The sequence below is a fragment of the Carassius auratus genome, chromosome 22 (genome assembly GCF_003368295.1).
Source record: "Carassius auratus strain Wakin chromosome 22, ASM336829v1, whole genome shotgun sequence".
Taxonomy (NCBI): Eukaryota; Metazoa; Chordata; class Actinopteri; order Cypriniformes; family Cyprinidae; genus Carassius; species Carassius auratus.
In genome coordinates this window covers 33,529,700-33,544,208 of record NC_039264.1, presented here as the reverse complement: position 1 = coordinate 33,544,208, position 14,509 = coordinate 33,529,700, and the positions used below count along the sequence as shown (strand labels likewise).

The 14,509-nt window shown below is 37.2% G+C and overlaps 1 protein-coding gene across 1 annotated transcript; it reads left to right on the top strand.

Annotated features, from left to right (window-relative positions):
* Window positions 1–7,290: 7,290 nt before the first annotated feature.
* On the top strand, window positions 7,291–13,817 carry LOC113040446 (uncharacterized). The gene is made up of 5 exons (XM_026198794.1): window positions 7,291–8,076; window positions 8,310–8,402; window positions 8,798–8,857; window positions 9,169–9,228; window positions 13,331–13,817. Exons 1-5 carry the CDS (start codon window positions 7,362–7,364, stop codon window positions 13,393–13,395), a joined length of 993 nt encoding a protein of 330 aa, XP_026054579.1. The 5' UTR covers window positions 7,291–7,361; the 3' UTR covers window positions 13,396–13,817.
* Window positions 13,818–14,509: the final 692 nt, after the last annotated feature.

Below are 14,509 nucleotides of genomic sequence, written 5' to 3'. Positions count from 1 at the left end.
TCTAATAAGTACAGTACATATACAAACATAAGTGTACACAAAACTCTTACCTCTGTTTTATTTCCAAGTTAAGCATTATTGTATGTAGTTTCAAATCATTTTGGGAGGATCTAAAGCAGTGGCTAAGCCAGAAGGGTTCCCCAGTGTGGAAAAACAGCACCATAATTCGTTGTATTATAGTTTTACCATTTATTAAATCATATTATAGTACTTGTAAACTGAATTGACAATTATCTGATGTAATTTGCTAAGATAGTCTATTTTTTCATTCTGCTCTACCATACATAGTGTATTATTATTTTCATTTATTGATTTAGCAGACGTTACATCCAGTTCGACTTACAAATGAGGAAAACAAGTGATTCAACTTCAGAGAAGTGTTAGCAATACATGGTTTCAATCATTGTCTAGAACATTACAAGCAAGGAGAGGAAGAGATGTGAAAGAGAGAGAGATTTTGCTTTTATAGTAAAAATATTTAGGAAGATGCTGTTAAAGAGTTTCAGAATTACAGTTTCTTACAATCGCTGGGACACATTTCTCAATACTTAAGTCACTTCTTCAAAACTCTTCACACCGTTCTCCTAACCATCTTTCAGCTTGACACAGCAGTTCATTTCACTTTCAGAATGCACTAAAACACACTTTATCACTCATAACACAGCAACCTAAAAACACTAAACACAGGGACCATTATACAATGTTTTCTTTTGTAAAATGTTTTTACAAAACAAGAATGCTACTCTCTACTGTTTATAGTTCACTGCAGTGTATGTTACATGCTCCATGTTTACTTCACAGTACACAATTATTCCTAAGTTTTCTCCTTCTGAACAGATGCTAATGAAAGTGAAAGACTAACACTTGTGAAGATCTTCAGCTACATGCAGCTGCTTTGATAGTATTTGATGTTTTACATTCACAACATTTTTCTCCATGATATTACTGTAGAAATGTTGCTTATTTCTGTCTTATTCATTTTTGTACTGTGCTAGGTTTTGAATAGTTTTGAAAACATTATGTAAACATGAGCGAATTGGCTTGTATAGTACACAAAGTTTTGGTGGTGTTTGTGTCAAAACGATGGTCGCCGTGATTTTACCAAGAAAGACATGTTCCTGGATCAACATCACTGTCCAAAAATACAGACTTAACCCAATCCCCACCCCTACCCATAATTTATTCCTAAAATCAGAGGGAAATGATAGCTGATTAACAAGGGAGTAGAAGCACCCAACCCTGATTGTTAACCTAAAACTGACATTTCCTGAAAAGTTATTTCTCAATTCTGATTGGTTGAATTGAATGCTGTTCCTGGATCAACAACGATGTTGACCCAGAAGAGTTGTACTTGGTGAAATCACGCTCACCTCGAAGTGATAAAGGAATTCATGTAATTTGACAGATGTGATCAATGAATGCATTTTGTGCCAAATGATACAAATGATAGCCCACATAGACTCGCTGTGTGAAGAGTTTTGAAAAAGTGACCTACGTATTGACAAATGTGTCCTAGCGATTGTAAAAAGTGTAATATAGACAATTTCAAAGGACATAAAGAAAGAAAAACAGCTCTAATCCACTTTCTGTTTTACACCATTAAATTCAGTCCCTTCTAAGAATCTTTTTTTGATAAGATATTCGTGAAAGTAATTTAACTTTAGCTACAACTCAAGCTGCTTCTAGTGTTGTGTTGAAATGGTTTGGAACAAGCAGGTTCATGGATCTATGACACCTCAGCCTAGAACTGCTCTAAGTCACTTTGTTCAAATGCAAGAAACCATCTGAGAACAAGGCCTCATCCCGTTTTGTCTCAAGACAAGCTTCACCTGTTTCAACCCCATTTTATTTATTTTATCTTGTCTCAGAGGGTAAAATAATATCAGTTCTGACAAGGGCTAGTAATAGTTACTTTTTTATGAATATCATAAAAAGTGAGTTCTAAATTGGATCCATTCATTCATGTGTTGTTTTTAAATGTAAAATTGAATAGGCTATAAATGTATTTTTATATCAACGTTCTGTCATTTTTTACTTGGAAGAAAAAACTCATTAAATCTAACTTTGAGCAGAAATTGCATTTATTTTGTGAGAGCAAATATATTAATTTACCGATTTGCAAAGAAAACAGAAATCTAAGAACAACAAAAAGGAAAGTCGGGTAAAACATATATGTCCCGCGCATTATTATTAGCAGTAGTCGCACAGAAGCGGAGATGTGACGTCCCCACCGCGACTATCCCCTCCCCCTCCCCCACTCTACCGATCATCATCACACCTGAAGCGAAGACGAGATGCGCAGCTCGAGACACGGCGAGGACCACACGACATGGACGAGCGGAAGGTAAGTTTATGGCTCGATGTAATAATGTGATATTTGTGTAACTTACTTATTGTTTAGACACATTTAGTAACAAAGTCACGTCCTTTTATTTCTTTACATTAGCGCTTTTCACAATCAGCATAAACTTAATGCAGCTTTGCAGAGTGTAGATTAATCATTAATGTTCCAAATGAGAATACTGTCTTAACAATAATATATTAATTAGTGCTGTAGACTCTTATAAGTCTTAAGATCATGTTTTAAGGCCACACTTAGAATCGCATGATTAACGTGCGTTTTAGCGTTAATCCACGTATAATCTTCATTTACTTTAAAATGTTGTTGTCTTAATGCTATTTCTGAAGGACATAATTTCACCACAATTGTGAAAATATTATCTTTATCAATATGTGTAGTTGATGTTGGGTAACATTAATGTATGTTCAGGCGTGGCAGCTGATTAGCGGCCTGCACGTGCAGAGCATGTGGGGGGTCTGTCTGATCCAGGCGCGATTCAGCACTTTATCCCACAAAAAAAACATGAATATGATGTTTAAAATACACAAGAGATTTTTCAACTTATGTAATGCAGTTTTCTAGACTAGAAATGGCCTTTTCTGTCAAATTATGAAAATATCTAGCCTTATTTCACAAAGTTAAATACTTTAATGTATTGATTATTAAAGTTAAATTAAAATTATACTATTGGAGCTTGAAATACAGTGTAATGTGATGTTAGATCGTGATGTTTGACTGACTGTCACACTTGTGCTTGCAGGAAGGTGAAACTAACTTAAAATCATCAATGGATGAAAGCTCTGGATGCACAGGTGAGCTCATGAATTGTTGTCAAATATTACTACAAATAATTATTCAAGCTTAGAATTAATTATAGAATTAGCTTTATGAGCCAGAGTAATCCAGGTTTATAAGAACACAATCTTGGAACAAAAGAAACACCCAACATAGCCCTCCATACTCTCCTGCAACAGCCCTCCTCCGTGCCAAGTTCATGGATGTGCGGGACATACACTTTCAATCTGACATACACTTTTCAATCTTTTGTTTCTAGATGAATCATTTTGTAATTAATTACTGGTAGAGCTGCAACTAACGATTATTTTTTCTGTCAACTAATCTAACAATTATTTTTATTACAATAAATAATTAATCTAATGTTCTTTTTTTGATTAGCTGATGAATCCTTTGGATAACGTTACCAAAAAAATATATAAGTACAACTTCTAATATAATATTTCTGTCTAAACATGTCTGATAAAAATTGTATTACTGTACTGTTTAAAAAATAATTATAATTGCCATGCTGAAAAAGTATTTTCAGTGACAATGTTTGGATTTGAAATCAAAATAATGGATAAATGTTGTTTGTGGCACAGTCCGTGTTGCTTCCCCTCACACAAGAGTCTCCTAAGAGGGGAATTACCCCATTTCAAAAATGAAATTCAGGCCCCAAATAAATATCTAAAAATCCTGATTGGAGTATCAATATATATAGTTATAAATGATAAAAAGAAGCCTTTAAAAAGATCGGTATCGGTGATCGGTATCCACAGATACTGCTTTCTGTGTTCAGCGATCGGCCTCAAAAATCCTGATCGGAGCACCCCTATTAAAAAAGAAAAGAGATAATCTGTAGAAAGTAAGGTTATTATATCTGCTGCCTTTAGTGAAAATGTACATTTTAAAAACCAATTTAATGTATGCTTTTTTGTTAAATATTTGAAATGCCTTCAAATTACAGAATATTTTGTATGGTAGCATTTAACAGAATCAAAACTGTATAAAAGGACTAGACATATGATTGTTATTGTGACAAATACCTTTCTGAAATATTACATTTTTATTTCTTCATGCATTCATTGTTTGTGAAAATTAAAGTTAAAATAAAAAACATAAAATTGTACAATTGTCCCTTAACTAAGTACTTTTAACAGTAACTGGACACAGATATTATTAATTAACTGTAAGAATGTGTAAAGTCCTATTGGTTAGTCTTTTGGGTTTGTTATTCCATACTGAGATTTCTCTTGGGGTTTAGGCCTAGAACTAGTAGGAGGAAACAATATGGAAAAATATTTTACTAAAGTTTGAACAGCCTCAAGTTGGCATTGTTCTTTGTGAACCTAAACAACATTTCTGTCTTCTGTGTATTCCATTACAGTGGATGATGTGACAGATGGTCCTGAAAAGAAGGCAAAGGTAGGCAGCCACTAGTGATTCACAGGTCTGGGTTTTTCAACACCTAAACTCTCCCAAGCCTTTACAAAAGCCAGTCTGCACCAGCAAGCATAGATAAGTGTGTGTCACTCACCCACCTGAACCCTGCCAGTCAAACACAGTTGACATGAATAATTTAACTCTTAACAAGTTGTTTAGTGGAATATAGGGAATCACCTTTGGCTCACCTATGTGTCTGCTGTCAACAGCAAGTCCTTATTTAAAGGTTCAGTTCTTAAGGTAGCATAAATGGCAAAAGAAAAGCTTCCAAAAACTTTCAAATGTAGTTTTTTGTCTTGTAGGTTCAGAGCCATCACTTGAGTCGCCTCCAGAAACTTAGAGCGCATCACAAAGCTTGTGAGGAACGATACATGAAGGCGTACACAAAAACTTTAAATGATGAAGGGGAAAAGACTTTATATTTATATCAGAGCATGAAAACAAAGGTTAGTTGTAAGTCTTTTGTATGGCTTAATTTGCTAGGTCAGTCTTATGTTTGTTAAAACGTGAATTTTGAGTTATCATAACATCAAACTTCTTGTTTTCAGTTAGCAGGTCTCTCTAGTCAGTGGTAAGCTTACAGTAAAGGGACTGTGTTAGATTCAGACATAGTAGGCACCCTAGACGGTGAGCCACGGAATGCCCAAAATAAAGCTTTAATAGGCTGCCTGATTTTTACTCTTTTACTTGTTCCGATAAAAAAAAAATGTTGGGGAGTTCTGGTAACAAGAATGTTGATACGGTCTGTTTTGTACAAGGTAAAAGCAGATCCTTTTTGGTTAACATTGCTAAAAACGGGACTGTCTGACATATTTAGTTCATACACAGCTAAAACAGCTTTCTAAGCTAAAATGAATTGCAATTAAAAATGTGAATTTGAGTGTATTTTTCTGATCATTTTTTAGAAAGTACAACAGTGCTCCGATGATAGTGATGGTACCGTGACCCTTGACCCTACTCCAGACATGGACACCAGTGTACCTGAGCTCAGAAGAACTGACAGTGTAATCGTAAGTTTATTTAAATATCTTAACATATTTATATGAAAAGTGACAAATCGCATAAGTGTTTTTTAATTCCAGTATTTAAAAAAACAACTGAGATTAAAGTAATTGTTGTACCACAATCCATTTTCAAACGTGCCAACCTTAGGCAAATTTTTTTAGCATCAAATTATTTAATTAAATATAAAAAATTAGCTGATTTATTTTTTAATTGGCATTCAGATCATGATTAGTTAGTATCTTCTGCTGTTTAGTAGGTGAGACCCTGGCTCTTGCAGTTAGAGGCACTGCATGTACATAATAGAGCTGCAACTAACGATTATTTTTTCTGTCGACTAATCTAACGATCATTTTTATTACAATAAATAATTAATCTAATGTTCTTGTTTTAATTAGCTAATGAATCCTTTGGATAACTTTCCAAAAAAATACAACTAATATAATATCTCAACCTTTATTCATTTTCAACCAATGTGGTTTAAATTTTTACAGTATAAAATAATCAAGAAAATTATTTTACTATGGTAAATATGAGCTTATGATAGCGTTTATAATTAAACCACAGTAGCCATAAATGTACAGTTGTCTGAGACGTAATGAAATGTTCTTTAGCATCACAAACCATAGAATGTAGTCAGGGTTCTGCTAAGGTTTAGCATGGTTTCCAGAGATCTGGAGCTGATTTGGGGTAGCTTGGTGGTTTGTGACTGTTGTCTCGCGGCGTGCTGTCTTTTCACATATCACGTATTTTGCGCGCTCAAGTTCGTTATTTCCAATGTAGGCACTCGATAAGCGCGCTCATAATGGAAGTGACGCGGTCACGCTCGTTTTTTCCAGGCGCGTCCGCACCGCATCGAGTTAAAAACATCCACAACTTTCCAGAATGCCGCAAGCGCAAGAATATCAGACCTGAACCAGGAAGTTTGTCACCAGATCACACGGTAACCAGTTAAACCGTAACACCGGAGAGCACCAGGATGTTTTCCTCTGAGGTGCTCGCGCATCGCAGTTGTGCTGCCGTGGTACACCATATCAGTTTTGCAAAGGGAACAAAGGGCCATTTTATTGGTCCTCTGTTTAAAGTATTCACATACTTTTGATAACAGTGGTCTCTGTTTTTGTGATAGAATGCAACTTTCTCCATTCCCAGTATGCCATTACGCGAGATGTAAACAAACAGTGTGACGCGTCGATGCAGCACTAGTACATAATCACATAGTCGTCCCCAATTTGTTGTGTAGTTCACAATGACAAATTGTACCATTGTACTTTGATGTCAGAAGGTGTACAGGTTGGTAGTTCTGCGTTTTGCAATCACAATGTTTTTGCTATATTCATGCAGCACTCATGTCACCACTACTTCTCTTGCTAGTACAGACTGGAAATTAAAACCTGCACACTGAATGTTTCACATTGGACAGGCCTTCATAGTTTTAATATGTTGTCAGCCTTGGCATTTCTGATCAAGACTTCTAACTCATAGCTTTTATTCACAGCTTAACAGAAAAATTCTTGGATATCCAGCAGAAGAATCTCTTTCAAGTTCAGAGCTCAGCGAGGATGAATATATTCCGGAGACAGAGGAAGAATCAGACAGTAACAGTTCACCAGATGAAGAGGGTTTAGCAAAAAATGTCAAACAACGTAAAAAAGGAAAGGTTAGGTCAAAAACATCAAGATCTCAACCATGTAAAAGAAGGCGTGTGACACGTTCTAGTTCCCAGGCCCTCCGAAATTTGAGTGAAGCAAAATGGAACTCTCCACAACTTCTTCCCTTTGCTGAAGACGTGAAGAAAATGCACCAGTATCTAGACAGCCAAAGTAATGAATATCTGACAAAACTTGAAGAACAACCAAGTATCAAGCACTGGGCAGAACTTGCGAAGGTTACACTCTGTCAGGTGATACTTTTTAATCGTAGAAGGGAAGGAGAGGTATCCAAGATGTCCCTTAATTCTTTTATATTGAGGGACACCTCCTCAACTCATCCAGATGTAGAGCTTGCTTTATCAGACCTCGAGAAGTCACTTTGCAAGTATTTCCAGAGGATTGAAATAAGAGGCAAACGTGGACGAAAGGTCCCCATTCTTCTCACACCAGATATGGTGACATCGATGGAGTTGCTTGTCAAGACTCGCCGTAACTGTGATGTGCTCGATGAGAACGTATTCATGTTTGGAAGACCACAAGCACTCAGTCACTTCAGAGGATCAGATGTTATTCGTCAGATCGCTCGAAGCTGTGGAGCCAAACACCCAGCAGCGTTATCCTCCACAAGACTGAGGAAGCACATGGCCACCATGTCCAAGGTCCTTAACTTAAAGGACAATGAAATGGATGACCTTGCTGACTTCCTAGGGCATGACATCAGGGTCCATCGACAGTACTATCGGCTGCCTGAAGGAACATTACAGCTGGCCAAGATAAGTAAAATTCTTATGGCCATGGAACGAGGACAGCTATCTGAATTCAAAGGAAGGAATCTCGATGAGATCCAGATTGATCCACAAGGTAAAACAAGCCTGAGTATATAACGAAGTAGACTCATTTACACATTTTCTTCCATAGGTTTTTTTTTGTCAGATGTCAATGAAAAAATAAAGCTGACTGAAAAATACCAAATACCATGTTACAATCAGCAGGAACACCACTGTTGGTCATAGACATTTATTGAATTTGGCTGTTTAAGAAATATTTAGTTTGCTTCCTAATTATTTAGTTTCTTTGGTGTCTGTGTTTTCTAGAGAGAGTACTAATGGACAGTGATGGATCAGAATCTGAGAACGAGAAAGAAATTACAGAAAATGATGCTTCAGATTCACCTTCAAATTCATCTGGTATGTAATCGTCTTTGCTTAGCAGGCAATAAAGACCAGTGACCACTTGAATTAAAAACAAAAGAGCTGTTTATTGTAGTTTTGTGCAGTGTTGTACAAGAAGGAAATCACTTGTGAAGTGCACACGTGTCGTTCACTATTCTCATCCTTCCAGCGTGCTCTCAGTCTTGCAAAGCATTATGGGCAACATATTCTAAAAGTGTACAGGACAATAAAGATTGTTTAAAATGTTACTGCTGACATTATTGGAAAACACTCACTATTACTAATTTTTAATTCACAACAGTCTGAAAGGGAATGATGGGAAAGCTAGAAAAGGCTTAATATTACTGGAAGAAAAAAAGTGTGTGCTTGCTGATATTTAGTTGTTATTGAATAATCTTTTATGTGTCCAGACAAATCCAAGAAGTCCACTGCTGGAGTTGAACAACTCAAAAATCAACAACCTCCAAAAGGTTATACGATTTAAATGAAAAAGGATTAAGAAAACTTCTGATATTGTTGTGCTTGTAAAGAGAGTGCATTGCATGCAGTGCTTTTATGATTTGCATGCCTTTTATTATTTTTATATCCTATACATGCTATATTATATTTTTATATCCTGAGAAGAGAAGGAAGTGAAAAGATATTTGTTGTTGTTGTTTCACCTGTTAACCTTACATGTCACACAATTACTGGTAACCATTTAGTCAGTATTCTATGCTTTTACTGAATATGGCATATATTGAAAGTCTTCTCAGTTGTGCTCATTTGTTGTTTATAACAGGCAAGAATGATAAACTACAGTTGAATGGCAAGGACTTGGAGGAACCGCACAAAACAAAGAGTAAGCTGTTTTTGAGTGTCTTATGAAATAAGACATGAAATTTCCATTTTTTCTGTGAAAGTTCAGTCATTTCAATAGGAATCTGCACAAAAAAAACAACATTTTGATGACAACAGAATTCCCTTGATTTTCAGGTGGTCATGAAATTTGGAGGAGTTTGACATGACCATATAGAAATTGTGTATTTTAGATTATTCGCCAGACTGAAATAATACTGATAAGATGATGATGATGATGATGATGATGATGATAATAATAATAATAATAATAATAATTATACTAATCAGAACAGTAATGGATTCATATGATAAAAGATGGGGTAACTTGGATGTGAGGGATCCAGAATGATTTTCTGAGCCCTTTTCCTCATTCTGCAACCCTCTACACTGCGAGTAAATCACTCGCATATTCAACTAGATTTTCACTCTGGCAATTAAATTGTCTAATATTAGCCAATGGCTATTAAAATCAAAGATTTTACTCACCAGTGTGTGAGTTGGAGGCTAAGTATAAGTTTAGCACATATACTTTCACTCGCCGAAAACTCTGACTGAGCGCTTGAGTTTCTTTAGCGTCGAGTGATCTGTGATATTTCTCAGTTTATCTGAATGGACGTGCAGTGCACCTGTGTTTGACGTACCATGAGCTCTAGTGTGAATTGCCGGGTTTTCCGGTAGTGGGCGGAACTAATGCGCAAACGGCAATCTCATTGGCTGGTGCTCACCTATTAAGCAAATCAGTTTGACCGAACGCAGACAACCTGATTAATATTTATGAATCCATTATTGTTCTTGTTAGTAGAATTGTCATTATTATTATTATCATCATCATCATCTTAACAGTATTATTTCAGTCTGGTAATCTACAAAATGTACTAGCCAATGGCGATTCAATTGCCAAGGTTTCCGTAGAGGGTCGCTCTGGAAGTATACAGTTCTTGAAGGGTGGGCAGGGGAGCACCAATAATCCTTTCGGCAGTCCGAACAGTTCTCTGTAGTCTTCTGATGTCTGATTTTGTAGCTGAACCAAACCAGACAGTTATTGAAGTGCACAGTACAGACTCAATGACGGCTGAATAGAACTGTTTCAGTAGCTCCTGTGGCAAGTTAAACTTCCTCAGCTGGCGAAGGAATTACAACCTCTGCTGGGCCTTTTTCACGATGGAGTCATTAGCCGTGTTTCCACGGCTAATGGACCGGGCGTGCTAGTGCGTGCCAGGGCCAGTCGCGTTTCCACTGTCACTTCCGGGGCTTGATCGTGCCTCGCCGGGGCTTCCTCGGGGCCAACGGCCAGGATTTTTTGGCCCGACGAAAACCTTGGGCCAAAGCGGGCCAGCTGGGGCTAGAGGAGGGGTTATGAACAAAGGCGGAGTTTCCTCCGTGTCTGGAGAGCGTCAGCGCGGATCATTTCAGAAAGATAACAGCTTTAACACCAGTATTAAAGACGTTTTAAAATAAGTTGAGCTCAAAACTCACTCTTAGTTAGCAGCAAGTGTTTGAAATAACTTGATCCGATGTGGATTATAATCACTAAACAAGGCAGAAATATTTATAAGGGATGTAAAAGACTATGCACACTAAACATTAGTAAACATGGTAAATATGACCGCTTGGATAAATCAGACGTCAGCTTCTTATTCTCTATCACAATTGTGTATTTATTAAGTAACATTTTATCTGTCGTTTCGTTTCGTGAGTTTAGCTCCACGTTGCATATCATCAAAATATAATAATGATTTTTGTTTGGGAGCTTTTATAAAAATAGAGAGTCTGCACTGCGGATCATTTCAGAAAGATAACAGCTTTAACACCAGCATTAAACACTTTTTTTTTTTTAAATAAGTCGAGCTCAAAACTCTCTTTCAGTCAGCAGCGAGTGTTTGAGATTATAATCACCATACAAGGCAGAAATATTTATAAGCGATGAAAAAGATATGCAGGCTAAACATGTTACCATAGTAAACATGGTAAATGTGACCACTTGAAGAAATCAGACGTCAGCTCCTTATTCTCTATCACAATCGTGTATTTATTTAGTAACTTATATTATCTGTCACGAGCCTCGTCTCGAGAGTTTATCTCACGTTGCCTATCATAAAAGAATATAGCCTAATAATGTTTTTTGTTCGGGAGCTTACAAAAATAGAGATATTATCATTCATTTTAAATATGACGGCTACTGTGGCTAATAAACAGAAACAGACTCGACTGAATAAGCAGGCTATTTTCATGAGCGTTAAAAATAAATAAATAAATAAAATAGAAATAAGTGCATTTATGTGTGATTAATTTTGAGTCCTGATAAATTAAATCAATATGATCAATGTATCACTTATTCTATAGTTAAAACATCGATGCTTTTGAATTTGAATATATAACAAAGCATGCAAACAAACTGCCGCTCTTTTATCATGTTCGTTTTGTGATCGCGCATGTTCCAGTGACTTATTTCTTAGTTTTCTGATAACTTCTCTCTGATGGTGAAATTTTGAGGTTGCATGACGTTGTTCTGAGAGGCGTGTAAAGGGCGTGTGTTAGTGACGTGCAGCGGTGCTTCAAGCTCCACTGTGGAAACCCTGCGCTATTCTGGCCTCGTGCTACTGGCCCGGGGCTATTAGCCCCGTCCGGCCCGCTTTAAGCCCTGGCTCGCACTGGCCCGACAGTGGAAATGCGGCTAATGTGATTGTCCCACTTCAGGTCCTGAGAGATAGTGGTGCCCAGGAACCTGAATGACTCCACTGCAGTCACAGTGCTGTTCATGATGGTGAGTGGGGGGAGAGCAGGGGGGTTTCTCCTAAAGTCCATGATCATCTCCACTGTTTTGAGCGTGTTCAGCTCCAGGTTGTTAAGACTGCACCAGACAGCCAGCTGCTCAACCTCTTGTCTGTAAGCAGACTCATCACCGTCCTGGATGAGGCCGATGACTGTAGTGTCGTCTGCAAACTTTAGGAGCTTGACAGAGGGGTCTTTAGAGGTGCAGTCGTTGGTGTACAGGGAGAAAAGCATAGGGGAGAGAACACATCCCTGAGGGGCACCAGTGTTGGTGGAGCAGCTGTTTGATGTGAATTTCCCCAGTCTCACTAACTGTTGCCTATCTGTCAGAAAGCTGGTGATCCACTGACAGATAAAGTTAGGAACAGAGAGCTGGGTCAGTTTGGTCTGAAGGGTTGTTGGGATGATGGTGTTGAATGCCGAACTAAAGTCCACAAATAGGATCCTCACATAAGTCCCTGTTTTGTCCAGATGTTGCAGGATGAAGTGCAATCCCATGTTGATTGCATCATCCACGGACCTGTTTGCTCGGTAAGCAAACTGCAGGGGGTCCAATAAGGGTCCAGTGATGTCCTTCAGATAAGACAGAACCAGTTTTTTCAAACGAGTAGTCATTAAGTCCTGGTATCTTGGATTTCTTTGGGGTGGGGATGATGGTGGAGCGTTTGAAGCAGGAAGGGACTTCATACAACTCCAGATCTGTTGAAGATCTGTGTGAAGATGGGGGCCAGCTGGTCAGCACAGGTTTCCAGACAGGCTTGTGTAACACCATCAGGGCCTGTCCATCCAAAATTTGGCAAATTTCACATTATACAGTAAATAAATTTTGACTGAATTCTGCGATTCTGCCTGCATTTTCTGGCATAGCGGAAATCATAGGGCCCTACATTGTGACACAATTTTTCAAGAAGGAAACACTGTGGGGGGTGTAGGGGTATGACTGAAATGTGAATGGGTCTAATTAAAGAATCAACAAAACTGCTATAGACTGCAGTGCAACTAGAGATGAGATAAAAGAATCAGATAGACATTTACAAATTTTGATTTTTAGATCTGTTGCTGTTGGTCACCCATGGCCAATATTATTCAAGCTTATGTGCAGCTTTTAATCAGCAAAAACCTATTTCAGACCTGTATCTAAAATGTTTATCTACTGAAGGTTTAAACATGAAAAGAAAGGGAAGGGTTCTCCAGAACAAAGTTCACTTCACTAATTTCACATGCAGTAATTTATGATTTAACTGGATTTTTCTAACTGGATTTTTGCAAAAATGTGTTGAGATGTTTTGTTTGAGTCAATCACAATTACTAATTACTCTTATTTTATTCAGGATCTTCACAAACTCACGCAGAAAGTGGTCTACAGAGGAGATTGAGGCTGTGGAGAAGACTCTGATGGACTGCATCAGGTCAGGAAAGGTTCCTGGGAAAGCTCAGTGCATGGAGTGCATGGAAAGCTCCCCAGCAGCACTTCAAGGGAGAAGCTGGGAGGGGGTGAAATTTTATGTTAAGAATTGTATTGATTCATTAAAGCGAAAAATGTAAAAGCAAAGGTGGAAAGGCCTTCACCTAGATGTTTTTCCTGTTTGTTAAAGGCAACATGTTAAAAATGTGTTTGCTTACGAAACTAATTTCAGTATATTTATAGATCTTTCAAATTAACACTGACAAGTTAAATAAGTGTTTAATTGAATTAAGAAGTCAGTTTTGTGTTGAGTTCTTGAATTCAAAAAGACAGGTAAATGTGAACAATTGCTGAAGCTCTTTTTTGCACATTTTTATTCATATGCAGCCTGTTGCATATTGTGCAAGTAATATTGAATAAAAAATGTGATGCATTTGATCTATTCCTCCTACTCCAGATTTTTGTGTACGGTTACCAACCTAATATTTATAGAAATATTTAGCAGTATGAATGTCAGGCGTGTGGTGTTTTAATTCAGAGTGGATTCCAGTACGCACAGATCAGTATTATTTAGACCATGATACCCATGGTGTCAAAGCTCCATGAACATTTCTTGCTCGTCATACAACATAACTTTTCTTGGTTATTATTTGGACCTTTTCAGATTCTCACAACTGAAGAAAATTAGATGTGTTAAACAGGAAGTGAGGTAAGGCTCGTTTTCACTGTTTCCATCCCCAGAAATGGTCTATTCAAATACAGTTGAAGGGAATTAGTGAAAGGCAAGATCAAATAAAAATTCAATAAAAATATAAATACAGACAGAATTTATCCTTTTAAACAACTCTTTAATGATTGTCCAAACTTAAACTTTGTTGTTAATCTTAGAATGGCTTAAAATTCTTATAAAATAGATAATCTACAGATAATTCATAGTAGTGACACCCGATGGTGGTTTGTGGTAACACACAATAGCGACGTCCCCACCAGAATAGAAAAACCTGACAAAAATGAAGCTTTTTAAATGTAAGATTTTTGATAATTAATATGATTTTTTTGGCTTAAAAATTCGTCCTGACACCTCTGACTTACAATTATGGCTTTA